Source organism: Balaenoptera borealis, assembly GCF_965194805.1.
Source record: "Balaenoptera borealis genome assembly, chromosome: 4".
Taxonomy (NCBI): domain Eukaryota; kingdom Metazoa; phylum Chordata; class Mammalia; order Artiodactyla; family Balaenopteridae; genus Balaenoptera; species Balaenoptera borealis.
Window position 1 is genome coordinate 30,570,385 of NC_138861.1, and position 17,792 is coordinate 30,588,176.

General features: G+C 38.5%; 1 protein-coding gene across 2 annotated transcripts in view; it reads right to left on the reverse strand.

Annotated features, from left to right (window-relative positions):
- Window positions 1–4,788: 4,788 nt before the first annotated feature.
- The window catches only part of SLC39A8 (solute carrier family 39 member 8), a 70,507-nt gene continuing 57,503 nt past the window's right edge, over window positions 4,789–17,792 (reverse strand). For both annotated transcript variants that reach the window (XM_082391000.1, XM_082391001.1), the window contains 3 exons: window positions 8,765–8,972; window positions 8,380–8,564; window positions 4,789–6,254 (listed from right to left, as the gene is read on the reverse strand). In XM_082391000.1, the coding sequence (XP_082247126.1) occupies window positions 6,105–6,254; window positions 8,380–8,564; window positions 8,765–8,972 (543 nt within the window). In that variant the 3' untranslated portion in view covers window positions 4,789–6,104. The remainder of the gene's footprint in view (window positions 6,255–8,379; window positions 8,565–8,764; window positions 8,973–17,792) is intronic.

Below are 17,792 nucleotides of genomic sequence, written 5' to 3' on the forward strand. Positions count from 1 at the left end.
TTAAAAAACATATATAGTCTCAGGTCGATTATTGAAAGTATCCAGTCCGATATACCAATCAGTACTTCAATCTTTATTCAAAGATAAGACTTTTAAGAAGGAATACTTTTCTTTCATCTCTCTTACTCCCTGTTTGCTAACGTGGCATCTAGCGCCACAAGGGTTAAGTGCTTTGATGGAGGAGGGGAAAGGAGGCACAGAAAAGTTCTTATTTGATGGGTACAGTCAAAATATGACTCCGTGCCATCTGGTTTGACTTAAAGCTGTCTGAGTACTTAAAGCTAACCCTTTTTCTTATTGGCACTTTTAGGATTCTTCAGAGGGGCTCCTCCCCAATGATGTATCCTAATTCTCCAGTTGTCCCACGAAATTCAGTCCTTGGCTTTTCCAGAAGTCCACTCAGTACCGACCTTCTCTGTCCTCAACATGGCACCCTTCTTACACACGATTTTAAATTGTTCCAGACCAGATCTCTCATCCCCCATTAGATCACACTAGACCAAGGGGATATTCATGCGTCCTTTGTCCCAACAAACTCTAGGGGTGAAGTTCAAGCTGAATGCACCAACAACTTTCTCACCTGAGAGAGTGGCCTCCAAAGCCACCTGCCAGCCTCCTCTCAGTCTCTGTGTTTCCAGGAAGGGAGTCAGACACCAGTCCACTGCGTCCATAACTGCAGTGGCCCCTACTGGGCTGTCTGCAGGGCCTTCTGGTGGAGTTGCCACGAAATCCAGAATGAGACACGTTTGTTTGTTTGTTTTTTAATTTATTTTTATTTATTTATGGCTGTGTTGGGTCTTCGTTTCTGTGCGAGGGCTTTCTCTAGTTGTGGCAAGCGGGGGCCACTCTTCATCGTGGTGCGCGGGCCTCTCACTATCGCGGCCTCACTTGTTGCGGAGCACAGGCTGCAGACGCGCAGGCTCAGTAGTTGTGGCTCACGGGCCCAGTTGCTCCGCGGCATGTGGGATCCTCCCAGGCCAGGGCTCGAACCCGTGTCCCCTGCATTGGCAGGCAGATTCTCAACCACTGCACCACCAGGGAAGCCCGAGACACGTTTTGTAAACTTCCTCAGCTTTGTGAGGGAGGGAAATAGTTCTGATTTGAATTCTTCCTATGAGACCCGCCCCTGTAATTCAAAATATTTCATCTTTATCTTTCTCTTCCATGACCCCTGATCAAACATCCCTTTGGTGACCACAAGCATGGTCATAAATTATCCACGTGTTGCCCTATTGGGGTTTTCCCACAGATAGGTGTATACAGTTGTTGGGCTCCCATACACAACCACTGCAACAGGAATTAAACCATTATATAAAGTTTAAAACATGCAAGCCCTACCCATGAAAAATATTCTTTGGTAATCTTGCTGTATATATCCAAACTAAGCGATATAAGATTTGGTGCCACCAGTAGTTCATTTAATTATCTACAAAAATCAGATAACATTTCTGATCCAACTTAGCTTATGCTACATAGCTGTAATGACCCATAACGAGAGAGGAAAAAAACAAATGATTTTTTAAATTTATTTTTTCCAATTTCTACTGACAGTACTTAGTTTTACAGTTCTGGGTTTGAGCCCCATAATCAGAAGAGTTTCAAATAGAAAGATGAATGTCCATAGAAAAAGAGAGGTTTCTTTTTTGTTTTGGGGTTTCTGGTTTTCCGTTTGTTTATTTCCTTAGAAGGTAGACTGTCCTGTGAAAAACACAGGATGTCTTCAAGGTAAATAAATAATACAACAGGCTAAGACAGAGAAACTAGAAAGTACAAGTGTGTATGAACAATACTGTTTGTAAGGTAAGATTGGTCAGGTGGCCCAGTATAATTAAAATGGTCAAAGTGTCAAGGAATTAATCTGAAAGAAGTCATGAGAATCCCTAAAAGAAGCAGGTCCCTGAGCTGGCTGTGTCAGAACCACCTAGAATGATAAGTTCCCCAAGTGAACCAGATGCAAGCCTGTCTTTACCTGACACAGTCACTCTACTACCCAATACCCATTCTTTGCTTCTTCTTAGAAACAGAACCCTGACTTTATTGGTGGTAGTATAACCAGTTAAAAGCACCATTTCCCAGCTTCCCCTGCAAGTTGGTGTGGCCTGCGACTAAATCTGATACGTGACTATAAGTAGAGATTGTTGTATATTACTTCTGAGAAAGCTCCTTAAAGGGGGATGAAGAGCTAGGTGTGAATTTTTTGCCTTTCTACCCTTTCCTCCTTCCTGCTATGTGGAATTTAGGTGGGATCTCTCTAGCAAACATTTTAGCATATAAAGTAATCTTAAAGTCAGAAGCCAAAGGTTACAAGTCAAAGGAGCCGGGATTCCCAATGACCAGGGACCCACAATGCCAGCCCTGCACTGCTTCTTCCACACTCCTTTTATAGGAAGGAAAGTAAACCTAACATGTTTACACGCCTGTTATTCTATGCTAGCGAATCCTAAATGCAATGATGTTGGCATTTTCTTGGCCTTACCAGATTCCAACAGACGATTTTCCTTTTCACACAACTATAAGTTCCTCAACAGTGTCTCAGAATTAATGGAACAGGAATTTGGAGTTTTCAGTTTATCCCGCTGCCTTAGCTTACCCGAAATTTTACTAGTAAAGTCCCTGATTGGGAGCCTCCAGTATAAGGAGTTAAATGACCATGAGAGAAGGCTCTGTGAACACTCAGCACAGAAAGGAAGTTAAGGGCAATGCAATCTTAAACAGGTATTTCAACCCACAGTTGGGGGAAGGCAGAGTGTCAGTGAGAAAGCAGATGTAGCAACATCAGTGCTAAGGAATTTATTTATCACAGAATTAGAACCTCTTGTATTGTCAACCTCTTGTATTGTGATGGACCTTAAATAAAACAGAGGGAGTCTGGAAATCACGGTAGCCTACTGCTAAGAACCAAAGTGAAGACAATGCCAATCAGAGCATGGAGGACAGATTGGTAGTTAATGTTCCCCTGGCACAGACCATCGATAATTAGTTCTGTTAATACGCCTACACTAATTACCTGGTAAACCAGAGTGTTCTTTGGTTCTTCGCAATTAATTCATTTTTCAAAAATTTAAGCTCCTAGGTAAAGAAATCCTCTTAGATGTTGGGTTGGTAGGTTGGAAATACTAAACATCTAGAGGTCATTATGAAATGCTATTCAGGGGCTATTATACAACTGGACTCTCATGTTGGCACCGCTAAGCAACTGCTATAGAAGTGAACCTCGCAGGGTCAGACTTGCAAACTGAAGAAACACAGATTATCCTGACAGAGCAAACCAGTGTGACATCCATACATCTACACACAATAACTTACACTGGTAAGGGAAAGAAAATAATATTCTCATAAAAAGGAATTGGTATTAAATACTAAGTTCAAACATGAAAGTAGTTCTGGAAACTTTGGGTGAATTTGTATTAGATATTTTCTAAGGAAAATGAAATAATAAATCTACATAGGGTAGATTGAACCCATTTGCACTCTTCACTCTCCTCCTGCATTAGAATTGCATGTCTATTTGCCACTTGACTCTGCAGCACCTCTTACTACACTGGCCCAACCTAGATGGCCCACAGCCTGAAGTGGAGCGACCCAGCAGAGCCCAGGCTGGATCTGCTCACCAGACCCGTGAGCATGACAGTAACCTGTCGCTGTGAGCCTGGGGTCTTCAGATAATTCGGTTGGTTGTTACTCCACATGAGTATGATAATAGAGGTCTCCTATGGTCTGAATGTTTACGTCCCCCCAAAACTCATATGTTGAAATCCTAACCCCCAAAAGATGATGATATTAGGAGGTAAGGGCTTTGGGAAATACTTAGATCAAAAGGGTGGCGCCCTCATGAATGGGATTAGTGCTCTTATAAAAGAGGCTCCAGAGAGATCCCTTGCCCTTCCACCACCTGAGCACAGAGCAAGAAGGCGCCATCTACAAACCAGACACCAAATCTGCCTGTGCCTTGAGCTTAGACTTCCAGCCTCCAGAACTGTAAGAAATATATTTCGGTTGTTTATAACCTATTCAGTCTCTGGTATTTTGCTATAGCAGCCTAAACAGACTAAGACAGGGCCTGATTCAGTACTCAAAAAATGCCAAATTAGTAATCACTGTTATAAAGTTCAATAATGCAAAAATAAAAGTATACACGCCCATATAACGCACTGAAATCATTTTTGGTTTGCCATACTAGCATCTTTAAAGCCTGAAATTATAGAATATTCAACTGGTATAATGAATGTCTCAGGATAAGGTATGTTGACTGATAGGTTTACATTTTGTTATCTAGGATAATTTAAATTTAAGCATGGCTTCCCATAGCCTACCTTCTACCTGGAACCATAGCCTCTAATAAGTAGCAATTTTCTGTTTTGCTTTTTGGGTCTTCATACCCTATTGCCTCTGTTCTCCTCAGAGTTGAGGAAAATGGCCAAAAGATCAATACATGGACAGAGTAACATGAAGCACCCAGAAAGTCCACATATACGCTGATCTCCACCAAATGAGAGTTTGTTAAACTATCTTGTTTTAATACCATGTTGTAAATAGCTTCTTAACCCAGACATACAATCTGTGCTTTAAAGAGGTAAAGATTATTTCTTAAGATTGAATGTAAACAGGTGAAATGATAAAAATAGATTCTCCGTTTACTGATTTTAATGAACAATGATTCATCTTTACAGTATTTATTTGCTGAATATCTTTGAAATAAACATAGCTATTTCTCTCCCTCATAATACCGAGGACATGGAAGTCACACAAAAAATACATATTAAAATGAATAATGAATGACACAATACATGGATTCAAAGGTGTTTACTGTTTGGTCAAACAATATTCTTTAATTGTCAGTCATAGAGTGAAATGTACATTAACATACATGTTAAATATTCATCCCATCTGCATTATTGCCATGTGACATCATTTTATGGTCTGTAGAAAAATATAATTCCTGAGATCATTGTTGGCTTCTTTCAATCATTTTCCTCACTGACAAATCATCTTTCCTTAAATGACTTGGGAGTGTGAATTGGGGTTAGGATGTTCAATTATATACCAACTTTTTGTATCTGCTAAATGAATAAACAGGCTCTATCTTTTATAAAGGGTAGAAAAATAACCATGGTGTGTGGAATTATTTTGCAAGGTATACAATATAGGAAAAATGTAGGCTGAACACAAAAGAAGTATTTTCTGAATGTCTCTCAATCACCCATAAGGAACATATATTTCCTAGCCAGTCTTTGGCATACAGCCGTCCAGCTGTTATTTTGCATTTACTTAAAATATCCTCTGCTAAATAGTTGTGTTCATCTTTAAAAGTAAATTGCTTAAAATTACATTCAATTTCTTTCTATAAACCAACATTTTCTTCACCTTCACAAGCAAACACATTGGATACCGAAACATTGTTGTCACCAGCTTTACGTACTATTCTGCCATTTGCCATGGTACAACCACAACATAAGTCATAAGAAAGCAATTCTGGCTTTTTACGGAATCTGGTGGAGTTTACACTGAGTCTGGACTTAGTAGGGCTAACAAAACTTTACTGATTTCATAATTCATACTATTTCAGGATGGTTTTCAAAACAATCCTAGAAGTCCCTAACTGAAATAGAAAACAAAACAAAAGCTATGAGCAATCTTTCTCTCCTGGGTTCACTAAGGCCTTGGAATCATTTGTATCTGTGTACTTGCTTGTGAAAGCACTAAAACAAATTAATTCAAAGAAAACCACTCTGAAACTACTTGAACATTTGATACAACCATAGAGGTTCAAAGGCTTATACGGCCTAGTCTGTATTTTTCTCCAAGTCTTGGTGTCAAAATGATTATAGAATGAGTTGGTTCTTGCTCTGTGATGATTTTTAGTGTGCATGAAACATAAAAGAAGTGAGTATTTAACAAATATCTCATGTTATCAGGCTTCTCAGGCTGGAACTGAAAAGCTTTTTGAAGGATTTTTAACAACAAATAATGGCCTATTTCACAGATCAGAAAACCAACAGTCAGTTTTCTTGACCTACAGCTGAAAACAAAATTATCTTTTAACTAAATAGGAGCTGTTTTATTTATTAAATGCCTTCGTTAACAACACCATCTTTCACTTCCAGTTACTCCAATTCAATTTCTCCTGCATACATAGTAATGAGCAGAATGGCTGTGAATCCAGTTAACATTCCAGCATTCTGAATCATGAAGAAGGTGAAATCGGTTTTTCTTCCAGTTACCTTTTCTCTCAGCATATCATTCATCTCTGGAAACTAGAGGAAAGATATATTGTTAGATAACTGTTGCCATCTTGTGGGAGAACATAAAACTGTCACTTACAGATTCCTGTGGAGGTGGGAGGGGACGAGCATTTCTCTGAGTTGTTTAAATGTTTTAGTATAAAGAACGTAACAGTGATATCCAGCCCTACTAGACATCAACAAGAAGAAAAGTACGAAAATAGTGTTCCGCAAGTGAGTCAATACAGTGGGATGGGATTTACCTCATTTTATGTCTCTCTCTCTCTCTCTCCCCCGCCCCCAGCTCTCTTCTTTGCTCTCTCTGCTCCATTCACACCATTCTTTTAGGACCTCAAATGCATCCAGCCTCTTTCCATCCTCAAAACCTTCACACCCACTAAAACCTCTGTCTGAACTCTTTTCCCTCAAAATTTTCAATGAGCTAAATCTTTGAGGTTTCAGCTTAAATCATACTTTCCTCGGAAGGCTTCTCTTAGGTCCTCCTAATTTAGGTTCCCTTATTATCATCTTTCATCATATATATTGTTTTTCCTTTCATTTCACAGTTTTTTATTTGTAATTATGTAATCATGTGTGTGATTTTGTTTGTTTGTTGAATTTCAGGTTCCCCTCTTTGTAGACAGAAGCCCCAGGAACACGGGGACTGTGCCTTTTTGCTCCCTCCAGGGTCCACAATTTCCAAGCCTGATACAAAAATATCAATCAATAGTAGCTGATTCAATACATTTTTAGAAATCACTATATATTTAATTCCTGTTCTCTTCAATTTGTTTCCTTTTGCTTGTTCTGTCCCTCGCAAAATCATAAGGTTTTTAAATAAACTGTGCTCTGTTCTTGAAATGAAGACTGTAACAATCTTATTGCAGTGAAAGCAATTAAAACCCCAAGTTCTGTACTTAAAAGCTATCCTTTCTCAGCATACAACTTCTACTGAAAAGGCTTCATGAGGCAATCTGTAAATGCCATCGTTTCAAAACATTTTTCAAAGTGATTTGCTATACATACAGTGGTGCATTGCACCAAAGCATCCAAGAGGTCTCCGGAATCCACTGTCAATCCACCTGCCTGATTTCAGAAAACTTACTGGGATAAAATGGATGAAACTTAGGAAACCGTTCTGAAAGAAGCAAGTATGCTTTCTGAAAAAAGCAAGTAAGTATATACAGCATCATTTATTAGTATTATTTCTTTAAATTGAATAACTCTAATAGATTCTGTTCTTACATTATGTAAAGGAGAAGTGATGACCTAGCATAAAATATGCTATGAGGCATTAATTCTGTGAAGAAAAACATAAATGCAGTGATGGTTCTAAGAGATGAAATCCTTGCACTTATAAGGTCCCGCATAGAACAATGAACAGAGCTAGACAGTTATCATTTGGAACTAAGAATGCAGATGAAGGAAATTAAATTATTAAATTATGTATGTAATACATCCTCAGTTCCAAATGCAAAAGAAACATTCCTTGAGTTGCATCCACTTAGCACATTTTCATTTTCTAGAAAGCTGTCCATGATTTATTTGAAAATGCACAAGACCATTGGTATTCTCTCTCTTACACACACACAGACATAAAGACAGACACAGCATAGACATAAACATAGATACAAATATATACCGTCCCAAGTAAATACCGTTCAAATTTAATTTTAAATTTAATTTCAAATTTAATTTCAATTTTAATTTTAATACCAGTTTTAGTTTAACTCAAAAGACTCTCACTGTTCAGAACTTTGAAATAACAAAATGCTCTTTACTTTAACAAGTTATTCCCTTCTGAATGTGACATCCTCACAAAAGAAGAGAGAAAAGTCCTATGGAGACATACTATAGAATACAAGCTTTACCCACAAGGCAAAACACCTGGGAAGATATCTCTCCTTCAGCAAAAATAAGTCATTTCATCCTCTGTCAATGAGATCCTAGATCAAACAATCAATGAGAATCACTTGCAAATCACTATTAGTACAAACTACAGAAAAAGAGTTATCTGTTGGACCGGGAATATTTTAAACTACAACAGAAAGGCCTTCCACACTGTGGAAAGCAAAAGGTCACCCTTAGTCAATTCATAACCCAGATGTGTCATTCCAAATTTAAGTTAAAACAAGATAAAAATCTTAAAATTTCTTACCATATCCGCCAGAGATATATAGAGGAACATGCCTCCAGCAAGGGCAAATATAATATTTGGAGCAAAATTATTGCCCACCAAGATGCCAAAAGCTAGCCCAACATAGCAGGAACACGCAGAAAGGAAATTGAATAACAAGGCTTGTCGAGTACTCATTCCTGCATTGAGTAGGATCACAAAGTCCCCTAAAAGAAGAAGAACATATCAAGTGAGTAGGGTTACTTTCTTATTTGGGGATGAAATAAAAGAAAATCATCATCGTCTAAAAAAGGGCTCCATCTTTTTGAGGCATCAGCAGGATTTTTAAGAGTGTGTCACCTGAAACGTCTCCCTCCCCTGAAACCAAGAAGCACCGGACTTGGAGAACAAGAGCAGAGTCCCTTGCCTAACTCATGAGGGAACTCCTCGCACAGGATGGCGATGGAAGTGCTGAGTCCCTGCAGAAGAGACAAGGTGCAGGAGGCCCCGATGGCCAGGCCGTCGATGAAATTGTGCAGGGCATCACTAAGTGTTATCATCCAAGCAATGGTCCCTATTTCTGAGAGCTTCGGCCCCTTCAAACAGGTACATGAGCTTGACTCTTTGTTTCCATCCTGTAAAAGAACAGAAAATCAGTCAACAGGATACCACCAATATTTCTTGAAAGTCTAAACGATACACAGAAGTGGATGTGTTAACGTGTTGAGAGAGACAGATGTTTCCACCAGAAAAGTCTTTCATAGTAGATAGGAACCCCTAATCATATAAAACAGAGAAAAAAAAACTTATGGGAGGGAGAAAAGAAAGGAAGAGATTGACAGGCCTTGAACAAACCACTTAAAAAACATTTCGGTTTGGTTTCACCTTCAAACAATCCTTTCGACTTGTATGAACAGATTCTTACTACTGCCTTCCTAAAGTGTAACTGATATTAACCAAGAATTTGATTTATTCACAGTCTTTAAAGTAAAAGAAGTTTGTCAAAGACTAAATTTAAAGTCTCTTCCATGTCACAATTTAAACGTGAGATCCACATTTAAAGCATGATGATATCAAGGAACATTTATTTTAATCTATCTTCTGCCACTGTGTGACTGTGGGCAAGGAATCTGGGCCTCAGTTTCTTCAATTGTGAAGTGAAGAGAGTGTACTCAATGGCTCATTTATTTTTCAATGACTTATTAAGTTTCCACGGTATTCAGGTAGTGTGCTGCGTGTTTAGGCTGTAACAACGTGGTCCCTACAAGCTCTAAATTTCAATGATTCTCTTAACAAATTCCATGAAGTGTGATTGGAACAGGCTTGCCTTTACACAGCACTTCTTTCCACTTTGAAACAATAATAAAAATCGAAAACTCTACTACGACAGACCCTTTGCAAGAATTTAAATTTCCATCAAATTTACAAAATTGTATAAAATCAAATGACAAATGCCAACTGAAGCATTTTCCAGAAACTGTGGAAAAAGATAATAAAAGGCAAATTCATTCTTAAGCAGGCAAGCAATTTGCAATTAACTGGAGAACATTTTATTCCTAATTCTCCTTCCTGCAACTCTACCTCAGCAGCTAATCAACATATTTATTGAACACCTGCAACTGTACAACAGTGTGCCGGATGCTATGGGAAGTGCACAGAAGTGGGAAATAAAGCTTCTTTCTTCGAGAAGCGTATTTATCTTGGAGAAACAAGATGGAAAGTATACGACTGACTCTTTTAAAAATGTGCAACATATATCAGCTGAAAAGGGCTTCCTTCAGAGCAATCATCTGCGCGGTTGTGCGTGTACTCTGACGTGACTTCATTGCTCAAAACACTTTGGGGACCTCCTTTCAGAATTGAAGGTAGATCCTGCCACACATCTTTTCACTGTTTCATTAGTGGCAAATTTTCAGCTTTGAGGGATGTTTTTTGTTTGTAGACACAGCCAGAAGTCATTTGGAGCCAATAAATTCTTAAATTAATATGAAAGGAGGGAGGATTGTTAGTAGTAGTTGCTAGCTGTTAGTAGTGGTAGAAACAGTAATAGCAAAGGCATATGGTGTTTATTATGTGCCAGGCACTGTACTAAGCGATTTAGGTATTTAATTCCTTTAGAACCATTCTATGAGTTAAGTACTGCTATTATCCATCATTTTATGGTTGAGGACACTAAAACAAAGAAAGGCTGGTGAACTTACTAGCGATACAAAAGAAAGAAGTGTGCTTTTTCTAGTAACTGTTCTACTACTCCAAACTTATGGTGGGGAGGTAGGGAACACCTCTTGTTTGTGGTAAAGTCTGAAGACAATTTGCAAGGAGAATACCCCTTTCTCTCAAAAACACCTGAAGCAACGTTGGAATAAGTATTTAATCTCCTTTTACTTTAAAAGGCAATTTTCATCAGCATAAAAAGAATTCCATCTGGTTTTAAAATGTGGTCTTTTTACTGTATAGTGTTAAAACATAAACTGAGCCAAATTAAAAAATTTAAGATCTTATTTGAGCAAGAATGGATTCCAATCTGGCAGTGTCAAACCAGAAGTGGTTAGGAGCATTCCATGGACAGGCGCAGGGAGACACTTTTACTCAGAAAAGACGGAAGCAGAGCAAGGAAATTATTGACTGGCTACACCTTAAAGCCTAGATGGCTGTTTGCGATGGATTGTCCTTAGGTTTTGATTTTGTAACACTGAGGCATTTACAGGCTTAGATTTTGGATTGTTTATATATGACATTAGAGCCACCTCAGCCTAATTGCCTCCCTGTTTAATTAATTTAATAATTGATATATCTTCAATGCACAATATAATAAACAACAGTGACTTAGTTCATGTCAAATGGGTAGCTTGGATAAGAAATGCTCCGGATCAGGAAGCAATTACTGCCAAAAGAGAAACAAAGGCAGTCATGAGAAAAACCCACAGAGGAAGTGACCTTGGCTTTGCAAAAACCTACTGCCAAGATACATTTAATAAGACCAGTTGTTTTCCTCTTCCAACTTGGTTTACCTAATCACATATTTATAATTTCCTTATTTACTTGTGATGATTTAGGGGAAAGATTATAAGACCAAGTCTTGAGTACCTGATATTTTGTACAGAGTCTGTATACAAACTCCATTAATTCTGAAAAAGAAATTAAATTAATATATCAGGCATGGTTCTCTTACCTCTGATTACAGATATTATTCACTCTATTTATTATGCTTCCTTTTAGCCTTATAATCTTAGGTCTCAAGTGACACTGTTGGGTAGGTTAACAGTTATACATTTTTAATAGTCTTAGAACAAATGAAAGAGGCAAACATTCACAAACAGTACTTTTTTAACTCACCTGGAACAAAGTCACTGAGCAGAGAGACAATTAAGTCAAGTCCCTTTAGTTAAATCAGGGAGTATTCTTCTCTTTCCCTTTATTTTTTATTTTTCTTTGCTCTTGTTTCTTGCTTGCTTTCTTCCTTGTTTGACTTATATACTAAATGTGAGGCTCTTTCTAACCTCAGCCATGATAAAGCAACTCAATCTAGTGAAAAGACCATCACTAGATGGTCCAGGAGAACCAAGTTCTCGCTCGGCTCTGACAAGAATTAGTGTGTAATCATCAGCAAGGCTCTTAACATTGCTCACCTTAATAATTAATGAAAATGAAAATCAAAGCAAAGTGCAGACTAATCAGAATAGGGGGAGAAAGAATAGCATGGACCAAAGTTATGAGAGGAGAGGGGACACTGAGTAGAATCCCAACGTAAGTATGGAGAGGAAGAAGCAGAAAGTAAAAGAAAAAAAAGTACTAAGAAATCAAAATGAAGAAAGCAAGTATGCTTATTGCAGAACAGTCTAAGTTTAAGCAAGGAGGAAGAAGACTGAAAAGGAACACAAGGAGAGGAGGAGTGGCATGAGTTGGGAGGAAAAGGAAGAGGAATCAAAAGAGGAAGATAAAAAGGATGAGGAAAAGGAGAAGGTGAAGAAGAACAAGAAGGAGGAGGAAGATGAGGAAAGAAAAAGAAAGAACTTAGCTATCCTGCATAGGACACAGATCATATAAATATGGCTTACACCTGCAGTGAAATACTATGCAGAGTAGTGGAGATGATGAATATTTTATTTTTCCACATGTAAAGATGTCCAAAACATAGCATTGAAGTTTATATATATATATAAAACAACATGTCTAGTGGGCACCTTTTTGTAAAAATTATTATTATAACTTCATGATGGTCTAAGCGCAAACATACTTGGAAAGATATATACAAAAATGCTAATCAGGGGCTTCCCTGGTGGCGCAGTGGTTGAGAGTCTGCCTGCCAATGCAGGGGACACGGGTTCGAGCCCTGGTCTGGGAAGATCCCACATGCTGCGGAGCAACTGTGCCCATGCGCCACAACTACTGAGCCTGTGCATCTGGAGCCTGTGCTCCGCAACAGGAGAGGCCGCAGCAGTGAGAGGCCCGTGCACTGCGATGAAGAATGGCCCCCGCTCGCCACAACTAGAGAAAGCCCTCGCACAGAAACGAAGACCCAACACAGCCAAAAATAAAATAAAATAAAATAAAAACAAAAAACAAAAAAAAACTAAATGGAAGAATTATGTGCACAGTAAATAATCTGAAGTTTAAAAAAAAAAAAAAAATGCTAGTCATGGTTCTCCCTAGGAGATAATACTGTGGATAATCCTTGGGTTTTTTCTTTTATCTTTTATGGGTGTTCTGGATTTTTTTTTCTTTGCACTTATTATATATTATTTCAATACTCAGAAAACAAAACATTAAAGCCATGGGGTGAGAACCTCACGAGAGGGAAAAGTGAACCTGTGATGACTCAGGAGTTATCATCATGGAACAAGGTAAAGCTGGAGAAGCAAGCTGCCTGCCAGGTTTGGTCTGCATTAAAAAGAGGGTGTATTGTCCCACTAAGTGAGACTTTTTTTGTTAAGTTAATGGCATGCGCACTGTCGGACCTCACTATGCATTGGAGGAGGCAAGGTGAGTCATGATTAATAAAAATTTTTTTGTGGTTTATTGTCTATATGTTTTATTGATAAGAAGGTAAAAGCGAGCAACCACTGCAGGTGAAAGTTAAATTTCAAATTCTACATCCCATGCTGAAAGAATTTTGCAGAGCAAGAACTCTGGTAAAAAATAAAAGTCAAAAAGGAAAGTAGAAACACTTCAAAAAACATAACAAAGATGGCAAAAGGAAGTATAAATAAACAAACAAAAGCTGAAAATTGTATGCAAAGGAACATAAAATCTATGCCCATAAAAGAGAAGTTAATGTAATATAAATAAAAACAATAAAATATCATTTTAAGAGGCTGCAAATAAAGAGAGGTGAGAGTTAAATAAACGGGCACTGAATGCAAGCTAGCTTAATGATTAAAGGGTATGGGCTTTGGCACAAAATGGGTGTGAGATTAACTAATGGCTCTGCTACTTAACAGCTCTGTGCCATTTGGAAAGTTACTTGGGTCCTAGCTAACATAAGACAAGAAAAGGAAATAAAAGGTATACACACATAGGGAAGAAATAAATAAAACTGTTTTTGTTGGCATATGTCTATGTAGAAAATGCAAAAGAATCAAAAAAAAAAGCTCCTAGAATATAATAAGCAAGTATAGCAAGGTTGCAGGACACAGGTTAATATATAATAGTTGCTTTCCAATATACCAGCAATGAACAAGTGGAATCTGAAATTAAAATCATAATACCATTTACATCAGCACCCCCTAAAAATGAAATACTTAGGTATAAATCTAACAAAATATGTGGAAGACCTATATGAGGAAAAGCACAAAACTATAATGAAAGAAACCAAAGAAAAACTATTCTGTTCATGCATTAGAGGACTCAACATAGAATTGTCAAGATGTCAGTCCTTCCCAATTTGATCTAGATTCAGTACAATTCCAGTCAAAATCCCAGCAAGTTATTTTGTGGATATTTTGTGATTCTAAAGTTTACATGAAAACACAAAATACCTAGAATAGCTAACACAACATTGAAGGAAAGAAACAAATTTGGAGAACTGACACTATCTGACTTCCAGACTTACTATAAACCTACAGTAATCAAGGTGGTGTGGTACTGATGAAAGAGTAGACAAACAGATCAATGGAACAGAATAGAGAGCCCAGAAGTAGACTCATATAAATAAGGTCAACTTATCTTTGACAAAGAAGCAAAAGCAATACAATGGAGAAAGACAGTCTTTTCAACAAATAGTACTGGAAGAAGTGGACATCCACATGAAAAAAAAAAAAAAGAACCTAGACACAGGCTTGACACCCTTCACAAAAATGAACTCAAAATGGATCATAGACCTAAATGCAAATGCAAAACTCTAAAACTCCTAGAAGATAACACAGGAGAAAACCTAGATGACCCTGAGTATGGCCATGACTCTCTTCCCGGGTTCTAGTAACTGCTCCTTCTTCGCCATCCTTTGGGCCCAGGGATGGTAACAACTTTACCATTACTGGTGCCTGGTTCATGCACTACTCTTATAACCCACTCACACCTTATGAATAAATCTTCCTCAAATTATTCTAATCTGAGTAGTCCATCTGTTTCCCATTGGGATCCTGATAGAATCACTGGTACTGGAAGTGGCCATAAAAAACAGACTCCCCAAAAATGGAGTTTAATTGGGTTTTTCATATATTCAAAGTATGGAGAAATGGGACATTGATTACCCATGGGTGGGCTTCAATTTTCAATGAAGGCCAGAACATGAAGGGACTCTGCAAGCTCTAGGCTATATTGCAAGCTTTCCTGCCAGTTGGCTCTTAGGACCCAGCAGAGCCAGTGGAATTGGAATAATCTGTGGCAGACAGAGATGCTGAAAGGAGCCTTCTGGCAATCCCTGATCAGAGAATTACAGTGCAGACCCTTAAGATGTTAGGTTAAAGCCATGACCTCTTTTGCCATTAACTATTCTTTATCTCAAAAGCAGTTCCTTGCTTGTTCCTAGGTTCTTCTAGAGACTTACCTTGTGCCCATGGAACATCTAGTGGCCCTGAGATCATTCCCAGCAAGCCATAAAATCAGCTGTTCACACCAGCATTCCATCATTAAATTGTATATACAAGTACAAGCCCACACCAGTCTTGAAGACACAGATGGCAATGGCAGTTGATTCAGACTCTCATAATCTAAACCTAATACTTCATCTCTTTTCCCTTAACAACAATAAAGCTACATGGGGCATTTCCTATAGCCAGTTAACTGTGAATAGTGAGTGTTTCAGCACCAACCAGCTATACAATCTTACTCACAATGAACTTAAAATAAAACAATAAAGATAAATCCTCCAAGTGGGCAGAACTTTTGAGTGTTGTGTTGAACTTCGTGTAGAAGTAATGGCCTGAGATATACATCTACACTAACTCATGGGTGGGTGCTAAAAGAGTTGGCCAAGTGATCAGAGACTTTCAAAAAACAAAATTGGAAACTGGTGGCAGAGATCTGGAAAAAATACATAGATGGACCTCTTGTAAAAGGCACAGAATATGAAGACAATTCTATTCCATTAAATCTCATAAGAGGCTATCACTGAGGATGGTCTCAGTAATAAAATGAGCAAGAAGACCTGACTATAAATGTCACTTGGTATCTTTCATTGTCCATCCCAATGTTTGCTTAATTTATCCCCCAGGCTCCCTCCTTGAGGGGCAACCTAGGCTGGCTATGTCCCTAATTAAAGATCACTGCTCCACCGAACAGTGGCTTTCTGTACAAGATTAGTTCCCTCCCAGTTCTAGTAGCTTCTTCCTTCCCCTTTCCCTTTGGACATAAGATTGCTAACAGCTCCACCATTTCAAGCCCCAGGTTTACTGCACTCTCCCCTGTGGTTCACCCACAACTTGCCCAGAGCTTTGTAAACTGCTCTTTTTCTATTTTTTATTTATCCTTACTTGAAAGTGCCATCTCTTTCTGGAAAGGACACGACTGATTCAAAGTCAAATGCTCATTCCACATACAACATTCACAGACTCTTTATATACTATTATATATATTTGAACAGAAAAACTTACGAAAAGGATTAAATAGGCACAAAGATATAAAGAGTTAAAGGCACTATACAAATATAAAATTTCGATGGGCTTTGCTTTTATGGCTATATTTTCAAGAGATTTCAATGGACTTTATAGCTGATGGTTCCTTTGTCCTTCCTCTAGCCCTGAAGAGTCAGTCTCAGCTCACTATAACCAAAATCAAACTTCATATGAGAAAAGAGAAATTAATTTTATCTTTAGTGCATATAACCAAATATAATTCAAATGCACTTAGTCTAGTCATTTGGTTTCAAGACAAACCTCATAACTATTTTCAAAACTCTCTTTGCCAATGAAAATAACCATTAACGAGAAAATAATAATTTCCCGAAAGCTTGAAAATTGTTTCCTTTCCCTCCATCCGTTCTGTGAGATGTGATTGAAGTTATTTAGCTCTTTAGGAGTTGAAATAATTGTCTTTCATTTGCAGTTGGGACCATATCATTTTACTGTCCTGATAAAAATAACTTAGGAGAAATCTGAGGGGTTTTCAAGAAATTATGCTACTATTTTGCCAATGGAACTTAGAGTATATACTAATTAAGTATTTACAGTTACCCTAATGGACTACTTACGCCTCTCTAAAAGGATGCCTACTGTTACTACAGATGGAGGAGGGCATTAATGCTCTGATACATTCGAGAAGCAGGATACCGTTTCTTAGAAAAAGCTTGCATGATGTACTCCCCAGCCCACGCAACTCTCATTGTTACCGAGAAGCCTTAAAGGAAGTCAGGGCACCAGGAAATTGGTTATATTTTCATTTAAGTTGGAGAAATTTGTTGCGGGGCTCCTGAAAAATGGGGTTCCCCAAAGGCAGGGATATCTACATTGCTCAGCATCAAGTCTTCCAGAATAATTCAGAGGAGGAAACAGGAGTAGGGTGGGATGTGGTAGAGGAACCGGCCCCATGCAGCAGCTGCCTGTGTTGTAATTACCATTTGACATGAATTATGTGAAAAGAACTGAAATAAAGAAGATCCCACCCAGTGTACTACAAGTGATTGACTATCGAGCCCCGCAAAAGATGAGGGCAGGCTGATTGGCAGAGATCTAGAAATGCAAGCCTCTCAGAGCAAGAAGTTTGGGAAAGCAATGAGAGGCAAGGGGTGACAGGTGACAAGAGGGACAAGAGCAAGTGCCAACCGCAGTCACCGCGACAGAAGAGGCGATGGAGACCACAGGGGGGGCACTAAGAAACAGGCAGTCTGCCAGTAGAGAAGAAAGTGAGCAACAGGGGGTTAGAAATAACCCTGTTCTCTGAGGAGGCAACCGGAACCGGTCTATATTCCAACAGTTTAGAAAAACAGAGCATCTCTACTTAGTATGTGGAGAGTGAGGGGTGAGAACTACACAGGGAATAAGAGTACCAGGACCTCATTCCCTCTTAAAGATGCAAAT